This window comes from Bufo bufo, chromosome 7 (assembly GCF_905171765.1).
Source record: "Bufo bufo chromosome 7, aBufBuf1.1, whole genome shotgun sequence".
NCBI classification, from domain to species: Eukaryota; Metazoa; Chordata; class Amphibia; order Anura; family Bufonidae; genus Bufo; species Bufo bufo.
Genome location: NC_053395.1, coordinates 205,044,669 through 205,060,185, shown reverse-complemented (window position 1 = coordinate 205,060,185; position 15,517 = coordinate 205,044,669). Strand labels below are relative to the sequence as shown.

Genomic DNA, 15,517 nt, shown 5'->3' with positions numbered 1-15,517 from the left:
TCAAGCAGTGGTGACTCATTCATGAATACAGACCGCTCTCGCTGCTCAGCTCCTATTTTTCTCGCATTTCGTCAACCCCCTCATTGCGAGGATATTAATTACATCCCTGCAAAATCTCTCTAAATGCTTCACAGCCCCATTCACCTACCATTTTAGGAATGTGAATTCACACATCAACACGTACAGCGATCATAGGATCGGGTTAGGTCACAGAGTGACAGCGCGGTTAATGGTTTTCGAGGCGCACGTACGATTTTACGCGACTGCAAAAACCCCCGACAATGTTGGAATGATTGCGATAATTGCAAAATCACCTGCAAGGATGGTGAACGCGTCCACTGAGATAAGTCGCTTTGGAGAACCAAGGATTAGAAAAGCGAGATCTGCTGGATTTTCAGAAACAGCACCGCCCCAGTCCACGTCAGGTACTGCGGGCATGCGCCCTGCTGCTCCACATTCATTCTCTATGGGGCTCCCCGAAATTGTAGAGAGCTGCACTCGGCATTCCCATAGAGAATGAATGCATCACAAGGAGCATGCTCAGCCTGTCGCTCCATCAGGATGGGAACATGGAACCCTCATTTTCGGGATGGGGTCCCTCCCAGTGATCAGTTAGTTATCCTCTATCATGTGGGTACGGGGATAACTTTCAGATTTGGCAGAACCCTATTAAAGTAAATGGTGGAGAGTGCAAATGCTAAACCAGACACCGCTAAAAGTGTTCTGAGGGAGAAAGCTGGACACAAGCAATGGACCTGGCAGAAATAGGAGACATGGAGGAAGAAATTATACTTCTCCTTCCTGCGGGAAAAAAGAAATAAAAAATGATGGAAAACTGCAGTATACGCCGCATGTGCGATTCCAGCTTTCCAACCATCACAATTTGACCGTGCCAAAAAAAGGCAGAGAACCTACGGGCAAAACTGCAGCTACTTAAAGGGGTATTCCGGGAATGTCAAGTGATCCCCTATCCACAGGGTAGTGGATCAGTGCTGTGACTCCCATAATCATGGGCACCCGTACCCCGCAGGGCCATCCAAAATGAACGGAACGGCAAAACGCGCATGTGCACTGCCATACCATTCATCACTATGGGACCTGCCAGATCCTGTGGATAGGGGATAACTTGTAATTACCGGGGAAGTTTCCAGTTTCCAGAGCAATAGAGAAGCGTTTCATGACAACCCCCCTCAGGCTCAGCGTTTAGAGAGGTAGGTAGGCTGAAGCCCTCTAAATCAGCATTTTGGGAGTCTGTCCCCCACTAGTCAGAGCATCTACACTTTAAAAATGCAGCAAGCGAGAAATGTGACTTCCCAGGAAATGTGTTACCATTGTTTTTAAGACACAGGGAAAATGACGGCAGAAGAATTAGAACTGGTTACCTTTTACGTCTTTATAATGCGCTGCCTAAAAGCCTGGCCGTTTATACATCGTCTTAATTCAACCAGTTGGCGAAATTCTGCTGTTAATGGCTACGTAACCTGGAGCCGCTCAGTAGAAGGCGGTGTAATGTCGAACTGATCGCTGCCGCGCCGCTGTCTGGCAGGAGAGGACGCGGTACGGACTGTTGGAATCTCAGACCTGATCATGATTGGATCTACAAAACAATACTCTGATCTATGATGTATAAAACCACTGAGGAGCTGGGACTGACGGGACGCTTCCCCTTTAAACAGCACATCTCGGCTTAAATCTACCAATGGGGTTGACTAACTTTGCAAATACTTTGCTTTATTTATTTCGCACTGATTCCAAGTGACGTCACGGCTTTGCTCTATGATGGATGCCATTAAAAACAGAGAGCACGCGGCCGACGGTCATGTCACCGCTGCTCTGTGGTGACAAGAAGACCGCAACGTCAAATAATCAGTGGAGAAAGCAATGAATCTGCAAAGTCACTTCACTTTCTGAGTAGAACTAAACTGGAATGTTGTAAAATGCTGTTTGAAAGTAGAGTTTTCCTTTAAGAGGCTTGTGACTGATACACGTAAAGATGTACAGAGGCCTTTAAGGGGCACAGTCTCAGAGCAGGGGCTGCTGGTAGTAATTTTGGGCTTGTTGAGGGAGAGCGTGTAAGGGGGCAGCCACTGTGTAGCCGGGTCCGGGAGGCAATGAAGATGTAGTGTTCTGATAGGCTGACATATCGGCGGACATTCCCATTGGCTGGCCATAATTTGAATATGGAGGATTTGAACCCGCATCGTGTCCAGTGCTGCAAATAAAAGAAAAACAAATACTGATTGTAGCAGACATTAAAGGGGTTGTCTAGGCATACTATCCTACGTGATCAGACATCAGACATGGGGAGACACAAGTGCAAGCTGGGCAATGGTCTGTACCTGCAGGGATCGTACACGTGTTAGTATATGCATGGATGTACCGTGTTAGTGTTCATGCTGCTTTATATCCATCTAGTGGCTAGTTAGTATTTAAAGGGCATCTGTCTGCAGTTTTGTAGCTATGACACTGTCTGACCTGTTACGTGTGCGTTGGTCCCATGTTCCTATGTGCCCGCATTGCTGAGAAAAATGATGTTTTAATATATGCAAATGAGCATCTAGGAGCAACAGGGGCGTTGCAGTTACACCTGAAGACTCTGCTCTCTCTGCAGTTGCCGTGCCCTCTGCACCATGATTGACAGGCAGACGTGATGGCGTTTTCACTGCCTGGCCCTGTCAATAAAAGTGCAGAGGGCACAGCAGCTGCAGAGCTTCTAGGAGTAACGGAAACGCCACCGTGAGCTCTAGTGGCTCATTGGCATATATTAAAACATCACTTTTCTCAGCAATGTGGGCACATAGGAACGTGGCAATGTCCAAATAGAGTCAAATGAATGGGGCGGCACCGCTAATGTCCGTATGGTGATAGATGGCTTTTCACGTACCCTTCTCTTTCAAACAGCATTCGTGGTGCACAACCTGACGTTAGAAGTACATACAATCTTCGTATAGTAGATAAAGAAAAGAGGGCGGCACTCACCGCTGTAGTAGCAAAACCTCTTTATTCTTACACGATGGTACGGATAAAATAAACATTTCTTTATCTACTATACGAAGACATATGAACATGGGACCAACACAGATGCCTTCAGCTGCCAAGCGCACATGTCACAGGTCAGCCAGTGTCATAGGTACAGAACTGCTGACAGATGCCCTTTAATATTATAACTTTCCTATGCAGGCCGCTGTAGTGGTTGCCTCTGACCCTCCTGGCATCATAAATTCAGCTCATAGTAGCCATCGTTTCAAGATCAGCTCAAAAACAAGTAGCGTCCATCTTCATCTTCCTCACCAGACATAACGTGGCATCGCTGGTCAGTTCCATATTGTATATTCATGTAGACCGATTACTGTATTCAATGTTATTCTGCACAGACCACAGGCTCATTCACTACAGTACGTACACTCCTTTCTTTTCCTCAGTTCCACCCTTTCCTTGCAATGAAAGTAAGGCTACTTTCACACTGCCGTTTCTGGGTCCGCCTGTGAGATCTGTTTCAAGGCTCTCACAAGCGGCCCAAAACGGATCAGTTTTGCCCCAATGCATTCTGAATGGATAAGGATCTGCTCAGAATGCATCAGTTTGCCTCCGTTCAGCCTCCATTCCGCTCTGGAGGCAGACACCATAGCGCTGCTTGCAGCGTTTTGATGTCCGTCTGACTAAACTGAGCCAAACGGATCCGTCCTGACACACAATGTAAGTCGATGGGGACGGATCCGTTTTTACTGACACAATATGGTGCAATTGAAAACGGATCCGCCTCCCATTGACTTTCAGTGTAAGTCAAAACGGATCCGTTTGCATCATCATGAACAAAAAAATGCTAATTTTGTTCATGGTAATGCAAACGGGTCTGTTCTGAACGGATACAAGCATTTGCATTATAGGTGCGGATCCGTCTGTGCAGATACCAGACGGATCTGCACCTAAACGCAGGTGTGAAAGTAGTCTAAAAGTTGGATTTACTCCTCTGTGAATACATTGCTAGGAGGGATTTTACCTGCCTGTCAGCTTCTGCCTCGCTGACACATAAGGAGGAGAGAACAAGTCCTGTTAATTGAAATAGGAGCCATACAATAGTAGCTGAACATCAGACTGCACTGTGTCCATCCATGTCCGACATCAGATCGAGGGGGAGGATAGGTCTACACAACCCCTTTAATTTGATGAAAAGATCCAAACATGACAGGCAAGTAGATTACCTCAAATACGTCGTTTGAGCCGCCTGGGTGGTTACTGTTGAGTTGATGTTTGGTGGTAGAGATCTCAGGGGGCCTATCTGATCTGGGTTCATGCTGTATGCTTGAGAAAGTGCTGAAGGATGCACCTGGGGTATACCGTGCACCATATAGCTACCACCCTGAGGTTGTCCAGGATAACCCTAGGAAAAAAAAAAAAATAAAATACACATTATGCCACTGACTGAGGTATGAGTCTTCATGGTTACAGATTACGAACCCTGAGTGAAGTCTGATCCTACCGTTATGTTCCTCATTTGTAATCCAGAGTGTGGGTTAACGGACATAAGATCCGAATTTCTGTGCGTTTCTGCAACATCTCTTTATTTGTAACATATTTCTAATTTCTTTTTTTGGTGAGGATTAGATGCGGTCTTGCCGCAGGTCTCATCCTTCTTTTTAAAAAGGTGAAATCCACAGCTAAAACCGCAAACATAATTGACATGCTGCAGACTTTGAAATCCGCACGGCAGGTCAATTTACACACGGAGAAAAAAATCTGCAAAGTGTACATGACATTTGTGTAATCTCATACACTACGCTGGCACTGTACTACACTGTGGTTTTTCCCGCACAGGAATGCGCGTGGAAAAAGCACACGTATTCCTGAACATGTGCAGGTGGCCTAAAAGGAGGCAGATGGAAGGGAGTAACACATAACGGTAGGACTGGCCTAAGTGGAATTTATTAGTAACCACACATAGAACTGCATAGGAGCTTTGAACACAACACAGTAAGAATATTGCTTCTTTTTAGCTCATCACTCAAGTTGCAGCGTTCGATAAAATAAAAGCAAACATTTCTATTTACAAAGCTTGAAACAACCATCAGGACCCTGTGATTCATACTTCACAGAGAGAGAGAGAGAGAGAGAGAGTCGAAGCCAACCAGATGGGAATGGCAGGGGCCAGTAGCTGGATGCCTTGCACCAAGTCACCCTTTGAGGCATGGTGTCAGACCTGTCAACTAGCTAGATCGAGTGTCCAATAAAAGTTATGTTTTAGGTAGTTGGTCTCAGTGATAGCGATTTTGACTTTACAACTACCTTTTGATTATTTTTCCCTTGACGAGAATGACGAGCAGGTAACCTTTCCATAGACGGAGGATACAATCATGTGGTGAGAAGGAGGGGGCTTTTCTTAGGCCCCAGACCTGTGAGCAAAGTGCCTTGTTAACGAGCGCTGCCCTGAAGTCAGTACAGAGGTCGGCATAAAAATGGTCAAAGAGGAACAAGATGAAAGCAGATGCTTCCAGGAGATGTCATCTTGCCAGGTGTATGAAAAGACCAGAATCCAATTTGCTGCTTCTCCCGGACTAGCGCTGTCGCCGCAGTCAGAGATTCAGGCTGACCTTCATTATTCACAAGCTTCTGACTTACACGGGTCAGCTATTCTGAGACTTGCATAAGCAATCTCGGGAAGGGAGGCCTGAAATTTATGGTTCCCCTTTAAAATGAAGGGAAGGGGTTATGATTGGATTTTTTCTGTTTTGGGTAGGAGTAGATCTGGCATCTTAAAAGGGAGTTCGCCAGCACCTATAAAGTGGCGTTGAATAAAACTAACTTGGAAAACCGCATCTCCTTGAAATTGTGATTGTATTTTGAGAAGCGTCTGTAGCGCCCAGTGATGTGAACCTGCGCGCTACCCTCTGGTTCAAACATATCAAGCATTTGGCTGACCATGCACCTGCCCTACTTGCTCCACCCTTAGCCCCGGCAGAGGATTGGCAGTGGAGAGATGGTGTCAGGAGGAGGAGTGGGTAGGCTAATTGAGCTAGGAAGATGTACTGGGAGGATGTCAGCTGGCCAGAAGTCGGCACTATGAATCATGGGAACTGAAGTGCAGAACATGAAGCAGTCTCAAACTGGAAGTTTGTGATCTAAAAGCCGCCGAGTTCACCCGCACGATGGGCAAACTGTGAAATGAAGTAAAAAAAAAATAATAATATTTGGTGCATTAGGGCTCATGCACACAGCTGTAGCTGGTTTTGCAGTCCAGAAATTGCTGATCCGCAAAACACGGATACCGGCCACTTGCATTCTGCATTTTGCGCAAGGGCGCGTCCTGCCTTCTGTTAGAACTGCCTATTCTTTTCCGCAAAATGGGGCTGTGGAACGGACATACGGATGTGGACAGCACTCGGCGTGCTATCCGCATCTTTTGCGGCCCCATTGAAACGAATGGGTCTGCATCCGATACATGCGGACCAAAACCACGGTCGTGTGCATGAGCCCTAAATCAGATTAAAAATAGATAAATTAAAAAAAACATGGCGAGAACTTCTTCAAAATTGCAGATCAGCATCAGAAAACCTTTGAAATACAGCATATTACAGATACAGGTCTGTACGCGTATTAGCAAAACGACACAAAACATTGGTCGGCCCAGTATGTAGCACTTTTTAAACTGATCCAATCATCAAAAAAAAAGGAAAAACGCTAAATATGCAGTTAATGATTCAGCTGGGAACCGAATCCTGTGACAAAGGATTATGCCAAACCCTGAACTGAATCTTGAGCAGACATTTGCATATTAACATTAAGCAGAAGGGACCTCAATTCAATTATTTTTAGCTCTGGGAAACAAATGGGAAAATGAAGATTTGGGTAACGCCTGTAGAAATTTGTCAAGGGCCCTTAGGAGATCTCTATAGACCGGCGCTCGTACATATAAATGTTTTTGATGCCTATAACCCGGTCAGTTTTGAAGGTTTTGATTAAAACCTTTATGCACAACAGTGAGGCAGTACAGAACCCATAGCAAAATCTTTCTTATACATGGGGGACATCCAAATCCGCGACCTTCTGCGATCTCGGGCAATCACCGATCTCCACAAATCCCTTTGGTAGCAGAGTGACTACTGTCAGGGTGTAAGGCGAGTGCCCAGAATATCTACTGCAATGTTTCTCAACCTTTCCAATGCAAGGAATCCACAGGGATAAAAATTTCCAACTGAGTTCCCCCATAAACCATTCAGAGCATTCGTCAGCAGTTCCATCTGATTTGACAGAAAGAACAGAGCATTCTGAAGGATCTCATTATCAGTCAATGAAGTATGTCGGGGACGCTCTTGGTGTCAGTCAAGTGATGGATCCAGCACTGGGTCATGGTTTCCGTTCTGAACAGGGGAACAATATTCTGCCTATTCATATAGGATACACATCAAATCACAGCAGGAGATAGGACCCTCCATCAGCAGGCTGAACACAGACCGCACACCAGACACCTTCCCCTGTATACAGACCCCAGGATAGAACCCCCCTCTACACAGGCAAGTCCCCCCCCCCCCACCCTCATTTACTCTACATAACATTGTGTACACCAGAAAGATAAATCCATCATTAAAGCAGTAATCCGATCTCTAAAATATCCCCCCAATGCCCGGGTCCCTTGTACGGATTATACCCATCTGCCCTCGGTCACTTGCGTTGCTCCAGATCCCTGCACGGCCGTCGCTGCATCTCTCCGTCCCTTGGATTAAAACATCTGGTGACGGGGGGAGCAGCCAATAACAGACCACGCCGGTGACAAGCCCTCTCGCGGCCTGCTATTGGCTGACCCCCATAATTAAATGTTTTGATCCAAGCGACGGGGAGATGCAGTGGCGGCCCTGCAGGGATCTGGAGCAACGCAGGTCCCCGGGAGCAGATAAGTATAATCCATACAAGGGGCCCGGGCATTGGGGGGATATATTAGATACTGGATAACCCCTTTAAAAGAAGAAGTTCTCCAGGCTTTTGAGGAAATCTTGCCGATCTTCTGTCCTATGGATTAGTATTTACCCCGATGTCTCCGCGGCACTCACACAGGCTGCGGGCTTGGTCGCTCAGGTCCCGACCGGATGTGCGCCCTTCTCTTCCTCTTCAGATACATTTACTATTATGCTGAATAGGAAAAGAAGAGCACACATACGGTCGGGACCTGAGGGGAAGTGCCCGCAGATGGTGGCATCAGTGGTTCAATTAAGAGGTAAGTGCTAACTAATTAGGAGGACAGAAAAAAAAAGCAAGATTTCCTAAAAAGTCCAGAGAACCCGATTAACAAGGATTTGGCCCAAACTTAATGGCGCTGATCAAACCCCGCGGATCCAAGTTGATATCCCCTTACCTCTAGCAGTAGAGGAGACAAGAGAATTGGAATCATTTTAACTGTGGTGACCATTAAACAGTTAAAACCATCCCAACTCCAACAATTGAAGAGTAGGAGGGCACTTCCAAAAACAGAACATTTTACCGAACAAAACAGCGCAGCATTTACCAATGAGATTCTCTCACAGGTATCTGCGACCTCAGAGAGGTCATTTTGACTGGATTTTCCCTATACACTTTTATTAGTCCTATCGAACAATGTAATGAAGAGGCCTGTAAATCCCGGGTATCCTGACATTCACACTAAAGCTGCCTGCACATGATGTTGAAAAACCGCAGTGTAATACAGTCCCGGCAAAGTGAATGAGAACTGGGGACACAACCTTTGCTGCGATTCCAGTAACAGAGTCCACTGCCTTATTTAGACGAATTGGTCTTTTGTCTTAGAAAAAATGTTTACAATGAAACATAATAGGGCGCCCAAACCTGCATGGTGACCCCAAGTGACGTCGGGGGGTACTGCGTCTGTTGAGGAGGCTTGCTGTACATAGAATACATCGGAGCTTCATTCACGAGTTTGTTGTAGAGCTCCAAAGCTTCCAGCACCTTCACATTCAGTTCCGACAGCTCCGAATGTTTCCTGCAAACAGGAGGGACACTTAGAACTACACAAGCACAGCAGATAACTGCTCAAACATGAAGGCGCTCAGTGTAAGGGCTCATGCACACGACCGTATGCCCTCCGAGACATACGGTCCGTGAGCTGGCCATATGTCCCGGAGCGGCATACATCGTGCGCACCGGAGCGCACCGCATCATAGGTTACTATGATGCTGAGCGCATCGGGCCGCCCGCGGGGCTATTGTTCCGCACTCATAATATCATATGAGTGCGGGACAATAGTCTGGCGGGCGGCCCGATGCGCACAGCATCATAGTAACCTATGATGCTGTGCACTCCCGTGCGTACGATGTATGCCGCTCCGGGACATATGGCCCGCTCACGGACCGTATGTCTCGGAGGGCATACGGTCGTGTGCAAGAGCCCTAAGTGAGTGCACGTCGTGGGTGAAATACTAATGCGGCCCAACAAGTGCACCCATAAGGCACAGAGCAGTACAAAGCCTCAAATTTTAATCGCTGGCTTTGTGCCTCGCTAAACGATCAGTATACACGCACCATATCAATATCATTGCAGAAAGACTGTATCCATTAAAGGGCCCTCTCTCCTTGTTCATGCTTATTGCACTTGTCTGTATTACGTATGTGCACCCCTTGTACATGTACAGCGCCATGGAATGAAGGGCGCCTTAATAATATATAATAATAATATGGACACGAATAGACAACGGCATTAGACGTCTGAAATGGAGCAATGCTTCCTCGTTTCACGCTGTGACATGCACATTCGTACGGTATTACCAAACTAACCGTGAAGAAGAATTCATGGAAGCATTTTAATAAGGTAGAATACACATGACTAATGCCATTATTAGGGTAGGTTCACACAGAGGGGTTCATTCATTAAAAGACATGCGACTATGGTAAGCGAAAAAAAATTGTTGCAAGTGTCCTTTTTAACTGTCCGTGCAACAATATTTAGTAGCACGGCCGGTTTTATGCCATGTTCGACAGTTGGGTGGGACGGGAGTGTCGAAAACAGGCGTAAGTATTTGCAAAAAACTAAGCCAGCCCCTGGCGCAAGGACTGCCACAGAGCTTCATTTATGACGAGGAGAACGTCTCATCATAAATTAGACGAATCTTGAGGCAGCGCAAGAGGGAAACTGAGAACGGCATAAATAGCCAGTCTTCATAAATGTGCCCCAGAGTTTTGAGGCAGATTTTCCTGCAGGTTTTTCAGCCAATGTCAGAAGTGGATCCAAAAGGAACCGGAAGGACTTCAACTTCTCTCCTCAATGAAGGATCCACTTCTGGCTCCAGAAACCTGTAGGAAAATCTGCCTCAAAAAACTTCCTCCAAGAATTCGCAAGTTCAGGTTTTTTGAAGCCAAAATCAGGTATGGATCATAAAAGCAGAGTAGGTATTGAGGACAGATACCATCTCTCTTTTTTTAATCCACTCATTTTGACTCAAAAACTGCATTAAAAAATCTGAATGTGCGGCTTTATCCTTAGATAAATACGTGTCTGGCATCTGCAGGTTTTGAGGACGCACCTGTCAATCTCCTCTAACTTCTCATCAATCATTGGGCCCATTTGTTGACAGACATCTGGAAAAGAAGAGAGTGTGAAGACACGGAGAAGACGCTGCACCTCAATGATCAGTCGCCGATCTGTTCTATGCTCAGCTTTTTACATTTTACAGAAAAAAAAAATCTTTCCTTGAAGAGGATCTGTCACTTCACCTCTAAATACACAACAGTTCTAGAGCAAATATGCATTGTGCTCAGGGTGGATAAAAATCAATGATTAAAAAATATATATATATATATATATATATATATATATATATATATATATATATATATATATATATATATATATATATATATATTGGATTTTTTAAATTTAAATCTGATTTTTTTTTTTTATATAAAATGCTTTTTGAGGAAAATATATTACCATCCAAAGGTTATTCCATCATGAAATAAAGATTCGTTTTTTAATTATGTAGAATAAGGCTGTATATGTTTAATTTTTTGGGGTAAATAAATTCCATTAATCCATTCACCATGTCATGCTCTTCCAGAGGTTTTTGTAAGATTATTGGGCAGTTTCTCTGCCTACAAGATATTATCACAGATAATTGGTTTACTTTTGCAGTTCTCAAAACTGAATTTGACTCAGCAGAGATCACAGGCCTCTTCTTCACAGCTAAAATGTTATAACCTGAACAGAGTTGAGAAAAAGGCCTTAATCCTAACTTCTACAAACCTATGAATGCAGAATCAACCTAATCAAACTAATATGAAAAGTTGTTATTCTAAAAAGCTTCATCTACTTGCATATTATAAATTATACCAGCAAGAATTAGTCTTTATGTAGAAAACTTTGATTTAAATCAAGCCTTAGTGACTAGTGATTATAATCAAATCCACCCTGATTGTGCTTGTCCTCTGTTATTCCTTCTAGAAATGTAAGCTGAAACTAGAGTAAACTGGGTATTACCACACAGTGCGATCAGTGTGGACAGTAGCAGATTGTGTAGGGTATATACCCCTCTGACAAGGGGAAGGGTAACACCCAGTTGCCAATTCAAGCCTACATTTCTAGAAGGAATGACAGAGGAGAGGCATAACACAGCGTTGTAAGGAAACATGACCCAGAACGGCTATTTCATGAGGAACACACATATTGACTACAGCAGACATGTTAGGAGAGCGACAGATCCTCTTTAAACAGATTTCAATGAGTGGTAAACGCCATCAGTTTGATTGTGTTCCATTTCTATTGCTTTGGGAAGGCAGAAAATCGTAGTCTGCTAAGCTGTTATAATTAGTGGAAAAAATCTAATTAAAGTCTGTGTGATCTGTTAGGCCTCTGCCTCAATCTGCGCTTTGACACCAGCGTGGACAGGGCCAGAGTTTGCCTGTTCTGTAAACCATAGCACGAAGCTTCCTGTCGCCACCCAGTAGACGATATAGCCGGCTGCTACCTAGAAAGTTTACATTTTAATATCTCACTTTGTAGCTTGTACCTTTGTCTGACATCAGACGTGGAGAGACGTTATTGTATACTGTCCAAAACGTAACAACTATCATGCACGGGTCCTATGCTAATTACCGGGACCCGTGCACAATACTCGCTGGGCGACAGACATTCGGTAAGGGCTGTTTCGCACGAGCAGATGCCGTGCGTGTCATCCGCTGCGTGAATGGAAGCCAAGCCCCGCTCCCATTCACGCAGCGGAGGACGCGCACGGCATCCGCTCGTGTGAAACATCCCTAACCGTCCCTCCCAGTGTGCAGCTGGGTCTCCCCACATCCAGTGTCAGATCAGATGGGAAAGGATACCTGGACAATCCCTAAGGCCTCTTTCACACGGGCGTTACGGGAAAATGTGCGGGTGAACACCCGCGATTTTTCCGCACGAGTGCAAAACATTGTAATGCATTTTGCACTCGCGTGAGAAAAATTGCGCGTGTTTGGTACCCAAACCCGAACTTCTTCACAGAAGTTCGGGCTTGGGATCGGTGTTCTGTAGATTGTATTATTTTCCCTTATAACATGGTTATAAGGGAAAATAATAGCATTCTGAATACAGAATGCATAGTAAACTAGCGCTGGAGGGGTTAAAAATTTTTTTAACTCACCTTAATCCACTTGCTGGCGCTGCCAGCATCTCGTCTGCCTCCTTCTGTGCTGAACAGGACCTGTGGTGAGTATTCATTCCAGGATCTTTGATGACGTCACTCCGGTCATCACATGATCCATCACCATGGTAAAAGATCATGTGACGTACCATATGATGACCGGAGTGACGTCATCAAAGGTCCTGTAACTGTACTTAATGCTCACCACAGGTCCTATTCAACAAAGGAGACAGAAGCAGATGTCGGGCTACGCGATCAAGTGGACTAAGGTGAGTTAAATTATTATTATTATTTTTTTTTTAATCCCTCCAGCCCTATTGTACTATGCATTCTGTATTCAGAATGCTATTATTTTCCCTTATAACCATGTTATAAGGGAAAATAATAATGATCGGGTCTCCATCCCGATCGTCTCCTAGCAACTGTGCGTGAAAATCGCACCACATCCGCACTTGCTTACGGATGCTTGCGATTCTCACACAACCCCATTCACTTCTATGGGGCCTGTGTTGCGTGAAAAACGCTCAAAGAGGAGCATGCTGCGATTTTCACGCAACGCACAAGGAATGCGTGAAAATCACCGCTCATGTGCACAGCCCCATAGAAATGAATGGGTCAGTATTCAGTGCGGGTGCAATGCGTTCACCTCCCGCATCGCATCCGCGCGGAATACTCGCCCGTGTGAAAGGGGCCTAACAGTTCAATGGCTACTTGTACAGCAGGTGTCCTGGAACCGGGGAAACATTTTGCCTCCATATAAAATAAAGATATTTATGTATAATACAATACCTTCCAGATCAAGGAGATTGACTGAATCTGGCTTGGGGTCTGTTGGATCGATGCTCTGAAGTAAATGTAATGCCTGGTTCATTTTTTCCTGTAATAGAGCAGAGGATTCTTTGTTTGTATTTTATTACATTCACCTCAGAGTTTACAATGCTGTATTGTCATATTTACCGCAGCCAATGGAGCTTGTCATCCAAAGGGGTTATCCGAGTTTTTGTCTTAAATAAACCCCCCCAGCCATTGGGACCATTGGAGAAATCCATACTCCCCTGGTCCCCGCCATGCAGTTCCAGCTCCCTGGCTGTCTTTACTGGACTTATGATCCAGTCTGTCGATTTCCTGCATGGATGAAGGTCACGTGCGCCGCTGCAGTCAATGACCCCATGAAGAGATGCACGTAACACAGTCCGTGCAGGAAGTTGACAGACAGGGACCTGAAGTCTAGTGAAGACGGCCTAGGAGCCGGAACAGAGTGTTAGGAGACCAGGTGAGGATGGATTTCTCCACAGGTCCTGCTGGATGAGGGCAGATTTAAAAAATAAAACCTAGACAACCCCTACAAAAGGGTCTACCAGGATTTATAACCTATCCACTTGACATTTGTATTGGTGAGAACGCTGGAACCACATTGACTGCCTCCTCCCAACCTGAGGACCAGTAGTGGTCGAGCATGTGTCTCTCCACTCCATCAAGGTCTATGTCAGTTAAGGATGCAAACAAGACGGGGCAGTGGACTGGAGTCCCCCCACTGTAGTGATTGTGAGGGTCCCGGGGGTCAGAACATCTTACATTTACTACCTATCCATAGGACAGTTTTGAATACCCCTTTCCTGCCCTTATAACCTACACAGTCTGGCTACCTGGGTACTGTCTACAGCAGGGATCAGCAACCTCCGGCACTCCAGCTGTTGTGAAACTACAACTCCCATCCTCCTGTCACTTCTGTGAGAGTTACAAGAACAGCCAAGTAAGTTTGCACGCTGGGAGTTGTAGTTTCACAGCAGCTGGAGTGCCGAAGGTTGCTGATCCCGAGTATAGAGTATTGTATAATAACAGGCAAAAAAACTCAAACTATGATCTTTCTACGACAGCCATTGCATATCCACAGAACATAGTCTAGGCTCTACTTCTCTCATTTTATTGAAGTTGCTGTCCTGTTATCTTCCAGTTCACCTCCGAGTCCCACAGCCGCCATTGCTGACCTGATACCTCTGCTGTAAATAAGAGTCTTAAGGAAAAGAGCTGAACTTACTTCATCTATGAACACTGGCTCCGGTTCACATTTTGCTGCTGCTGCTGCTTCGAGGACCTCTTCTGAAGCGGGAGAGCTACAATCAGCAACTGCGAAACAGACATAAAATGCAGGAAATGGTGAAGAAGCATATCACAAAGCGGAAAACATAAAATATTTAATTATAAAAATATTCTTAAAAGGTGGCCAAGTGTATGGGGGGGGGGGGGGTGCATTGTAATACAGCCCTAATAGTATGGGGTTTTGGTTTTTGGATTACCCGCATAAACATGGGGAGAACACACAAACGCCATGCCTTTGGTCAGATTCAACACAGAAGACACCGTAGAGATGACACAGACATCAGGTCACAGGTTGCGGTGAGTGTCAGTGCCATCCGAAGCAGGAGAGGTAAGTTCATTTACTTATATATTCTTATGTCTGATGGAGCTTGGGGGTCTGATCTGAGGTTTGAGGAGGAATGGGGTCTGATATGAGGTCTAGGAAGGAATGGGGGGTCTGATACAGAGGTCTGAAAAGAAATGGGGGTCTGTTATGAAATCTGAATTTTTTTTTCTCTTATTTTCCTCCACTAGATGCGTCTTATGGAGCGAAAAATATGATATATACTAGGACTAATGAAATCATGGGTATATTTACAGTGTCTGGATGTGAATTCTGGCTTTTCTTGGGCTGGTGAACCAATGATGACCAACCATTTATGAAAATCATCATCGTTTTTCTTGTAAGGAGATGCATTTGCGTTGACCAAAGATGCTAAAGCCAACTACAAGGACAATAAGTCCCGATATGACCTTGGAAGTAACAACGGAAGAGGAGCAAAATGTGACCCAACTGCAATTATGCAAAGGGCGGAGGCTTCGGCGATGAGATGCAGCACA

General features: G+C 45.2%; 1 protein-coding gene across 1 annotated transcript in view; it reads right to left on the bottom strand.

The window, feature by feature from the left end:
- Window positions 1–804: 804 nt before the first annotated feature.
- STAM2 (signal transducing adaptor molecule 2) overlaps window positions 805–15,517 on the bottom strand; it is a 39,182-nt gene continuing 24,469 nt past the window's right edge. Inside the window, exons 9-14 of the mRNA XM_040441349.1 lie at window positions 14,637–14,725; window positions 13,388–13,475; window positions 10,502–10,556; window positions 8,812–8,965; window positions 4,203–4,381; window positions 805–2,212 (exon numbers count right to left, since the gene is read on the bottom strand). Coding sequence (XP_040297283.1) covers window positions 2,023–2,212; window positions 4,203–4,381; window positions 8,812–8,965; window positions 10,502–10,556; window positions 13,388–13,475; window positions 14,637–14,725 — 755 coding nt within the window. The 3' untranslated portion in view covers window positions 805–2,022. The remainder of the gene's footprint in view (window positions 2,213–4,202; window positions 4,382–8,811; window positions 8,966–10,501; window positions 10,557–13,387; window positions 13,476–14,636; window positions 14,726–15,517) is intronic.